Source organism: Mandrillus leucophaeus, unplaced genomic scaffold, assembly GCF_000951045.1.
Source record: "Mandrillus leucophaeus isolate KB7577 unplaced genomic scaffold, Mleu.le_1.0 Scaffold52, whole genome shotgun sequence".
Classification (NCBI taxonomy): domain Eukaryota; kingdom Metazoa; phylum Chordata; class Mammalia; order Primates; family Cercopithecidae; genus Mandrillus; species Mandrillus leucophaeus.
Genome location: NW_012105586.1, coordinates 1,388,537 through 1,392,757, shown reverse-complemented (window position 1 = coordinate 1,392,757; position 4,221 = coordinate 1,388,537). Strand labels below are relative to the sequence as shown.

The 4,221-nt window shown below is 50.7% G+C and overlaps 1 protein-coding gene across 1 annotated transcript in view; it reads left to right on the top strand.

Annotated features, from left to right (window-relative positions):
• Nucleotides 1-4,221, top strand: part of LOC105551355 (PRAME family member 5-like) — a 7,343-nt gene extending 3,122 nt beyond the window's left edge. The window contains exons 2-4 of the mRNA XM_011996557.1: nt 638-946; nt 1,340-1,918; nt 3,660-4,221. Coding sequence (XP_011851947.1) covers nt 660-946; nt 1,340-1,918; nt 3,660-4,221 — 1,428 coding nt within the window. The 5' untranslated portion in view covers nt 638-659. The remainder of the gene's footprint in view (nt 1-637; nt 947-1,339; nt 1,919-3,659) is intronic.

Sequence of the window (4,221 nt, the reverse complement as noted above, 5' to 3'; positions counted from 1 at the left end):
GAAAGAAAGAAAGAAAGGAAGGAAGGAAGGAAGGAAGGAAGGAAGGAAGGAAGGAAGGAAGGAAGGAAGGAAGGAAGGAAGGAAGGAGGGAGGGAGGGAGGGAAGAAAGAAGAGAGGGAAAAAACAAAGAAGGGAGGGAGAGAGGGAAAAAAGGAAAAAAGAAAGAGAGAAAGAGAAAGAAAACTTAAATAATGAAAAGAGAACAAACAGAACCCGTTCTAGGGGTGCCCCATGAATGTTCCCAACCAGCTTATTTATAGGAACTGGGAATGTAGTAATGTAGGCTTGTGACACTCCCATTCCCAATGTTTTAGAATCTAGAGTAATTAGAAATTTCCCCCAAAGGTGGGAGGGGTTAGTTTTCAGGCTCCTCCATGCTCACTAGTCACTGGCTGGAGCACTGGATAGAGAGGAAGGGCTAGTGCGGGTCCTGCCTCGTCACTGCTTGGGAGACGCTCATGCTGATGCAGCAGAGGCAGAATGCTGGCTTTGTGGCCGCTGACTACAGAGTAGAATTGGAGTAAACTGAGGACTCTTTCACCCTCGCCAGAGCGGTGACTTTGGCCCCGGGAGAAGATGAGATTGCAGGGGCTTGGCCTGAGAGTGATGCCTTTTCTCTGGACTTGTCCTGTGGAACTTTTCCTTGCAGATTGGTGAAGATGAGCATCCGGACTCCACCCAGACTTCTGGAGCTGGCGGGGTGGAGCCTGCTGAGGGACCAGGCCTTGACCATGTCCACCCTGGAGGAGCTGCCCACGGAACTTTTTCCCCCTCTGTTCATGGAGGCCTTCAGCGGGAGACGCTGTGAGGCCCTGAAGCTGATGGTGCAGGCCTGGCCCTTCCGCCGCCTCCCTCTGAGGCCTCTGATAAAGATGGGTTGTCTGGAAACCTTCCAAGCTGTGCTTGATGGGCTTGATGCACTGGTTACCCAGGGGGTTCGTCTCAGGTGAGGTGGCCCATGTGGGCTGGTGGGGAGGGCCCAGGTGACCAGAGAAGGACCAGATGGGTCATGAGAAGTGGGGAGGCCCAAGAAGGGATGGCGCTGGTGAGAAAGCTCAGAGGCCTTGGCCATTCCGCAGCTTCTCAGGGAAAGGACTGCTCACCACCCAGCGTCCATGGAGGTAACAGGAACCTCTCCTCTAGTGGCACTGAAAGGCACCACGAAAAATGAGAACTGGGCCAGGCACGGTGGCTCACAATGTAATCCCAGCACTTTGGGAGGCCAAGGCAGGCATATCAAGTAGGGTCAGGAGTTTGAGACCAACCTGTCCCAACATGGTGAACTTGTACTCCAAGTACAAGTCCTTAAATTCTCAGTCTCGCCTCTATTTTCCCACAGGCGGTGGAAGCTTCAAGTGCTGGATTTACAGGATGTCAGTGACAACTTCTGGATGGTTTGGTCTGAATCCATGGCCCATGGGTGCTTCCCCAATGCCATGAGGAACAGAAAACCAGTGCAGGATTGTCTAAGCATGAGAGAACAGCAGCCCTTCGCTGTGTTCATAGACCTTTGGCTCCAGACCAGGACTCTGGATGAATACCTCACCTGCCTCCTTCTGTGGGTCAAGCAGAGGGAAGATTTACTACACCTGTGCTGTAAGAAGCTGAGAATTTTGGGAATGCCCTTCCACAATATCAGAAACATCCTGAAAATGGTGAACCTGGACTGTATCCAGGAGGTGGAAGTGAATTGCAGTTGGATACTGCCCATCCTGACACAGTTTACCCCTTACCTGGGCCAGATGAGGAATCTTCAGAAGCTCGATCTCTCCCACGTGGACGTCTCTCACTACGTTTCCACAAAGCAGAAGGAGTTTGTTACCCAGTTCACCTCTCAGTTCCTCAAGCTGCACTACCTCCAAAAGCTTTATATGAACTCTGTTTCTTTCCTCGCAGGCCACCTGGACCAGCTGCTCAGGTGAGCGAGGGGGGTGAGCTTTCTCTGCAGACCACAGCAGAGCCTATGTTACAGTAAACGCTAGTGGGCATCTACTGTGAGCCAGCCCATGAGGATGTAACAGTGAAGGGGACACTAGAATGTCCACGTATTGTCCCGTTGGTGGCTCTGTCCTGAATGGGTATCACGCAACCATCCCAATAGAGGCAGAGACATCAGCTGGGGTAGATGCTCTAGAGAGGCAGCCATGCTAGGAAGCCAGCTACTGGAGGGTTCAGATCAAGTGAGGGTGCCTTTCTGAATTCTTCCCAAGGATGTGTCTAAGTTAAGATGATGAAAAATAGGCCAGGAATGGTGGCTCATGCCTGTAATCCTAGCACTTTGGGAGTCTGAGGCAAGAGGATAACTTGAGCCTAGGAGTTTAAGACCAGTCTGGGTAACATAGCAAGACCCCTGTTAGGAATGAATAAGTAAAAAATAAAAACAAACAAGATAATTTTTTTTTCTTTGAGAAGGAGTTTCACTTTAATTGTCCAGGCTAGAGTGCAGCTGTGACCTCTCAGCTCCCTGCAACCTCCGCCTCCCGGGTTCAAGCGATTCTCCTGCCTCAGCCTCCCGAGTACCTGGGATTACAAGCGTGGGCCACCACACCTGGCTAATTTTTATATTTTAAGTAGAGACAGGGTTTCACCATGTTGGCCAGACTATTCTCAAACTCTTGACCTCGGGTGATCCACCCGCCTCAGCCTCCCAAAGTACTGGGATTATAGGCTTGAGCCACCGCGCCCAGTCAACAAGATAATTTTTAGGAAGATGATGGGAAGTGGGGAAGCGAAGTGGGCACCGAAGAGGGGGATGCTCAGCAAACCCGCACATTTCAGAATATAAGCTTTGTGCCCCACCGCTTGGTGAACACGAACGATCCCATCTCTAATTCCCTGTCGTAATGGGTTGGTTTGAGCTCCAGTTAAATTAATTACCTAGGAAATGCATGATTCTGAAACAGAGGGTCAGGGAGCAGGCAGAAAGAGTGGTGAAAGTGATAGATGGTTTGCTGATGATACAGGCATGTCAGGGACGTGTGCAGCCTGCCCACCCCAGCTGATGTTGCAGGATCCAGTCTGGGTTTGTCCCTTCTGCCTGTGTCTCCACTGGGCTCGTGTGGCCCAGAGATGTGGTTTTCTGCCTGACAGACGAGGAAAGGGAGCTTTAGGGATTCTGTGAACTTGATCCAGTCCTATAAATGATGGTGAAACGACTCAGCCTCAAATGGATCTTTCTATTTTTATTTTTTTGATATAGAGTCTCGCTCTGTCACCCAGGCTGGAGTGTAGTGGCAGATGTCTGCTCACTGTAACCTCCATCTCCTGGGTTCAAGCAATTCTCCTGCCTCAGCCTCCCAAGTAGCTGGAATTGCAGGTGCCCACCACCACACATAGCTAATTTTTGCATATTTAGTAGAGACAGTGTTATGGCATGATCGCCAGGCTGGTCTCAAACTCCTGACCTCAAGTAATCCACCAGTCTCAGCCTCCCAAAGTTCTGAGATTATAGGTGTAAGTTACTGTGCTGGGCCTAAAATGGAATTGACCTCAGTGGCAAAGCTCTTCATCACGCAGCGTCCTAAGTGTTGACCAGACAATCAGAATGACCCTGGGCTTGGGCAAAATAGTCTTTTCCCTTCACCTTGACATTCCTTCCCCACTACCCTCAACTCACCCCTACAATTCCCCAGAACTAACTTCTTGTTCTGTCTCCCCAGCTGTCTGAAGACCCCGTTAAAGATCCTCGCAATAACTAACTGTGTGCTTTTGGAATCAGACTTGAGGCATCTGTCCCAGTGCCTGAGTGTCAGTCAACTAAAGACCCTGGATCTGAGGGGCGTCAGACTAGCCAATGTCAGTCTTGTGCCTCTCCAAGTTCTGCTAGAAAAAGTTGCAGCCACCCTTGAGTACCTGGACTTAGATGACTGTGGCATCGTAGACTCCCAAGTCAGCACCATCCTGCCTGCCCTGAGCCGCTGCTTTGAGCTCACCACCTTCAGCTTCTGTGGAAATCCCATCTCCATGGCCACCCTGGAGAACCTGCTGTGCCACACAATCAGACTCAACAACTTATGCCTGGAGCTGTATCCTGCCCCGCGGGACAGTTATGATGCTGATGGTACTCTCTGCCGGAGCAGATTTGCCCAACTTGGGGCTGAGCTGATGGGGAGAGTGAGGGACTTAAGGCACCCCAAGAGGATCTTGTTCTGTACTGACTACTGCCCTGACTGTGGCAACAGGACATTTTATGGCCTGAACATAGATCAATGCTGCTGTTGA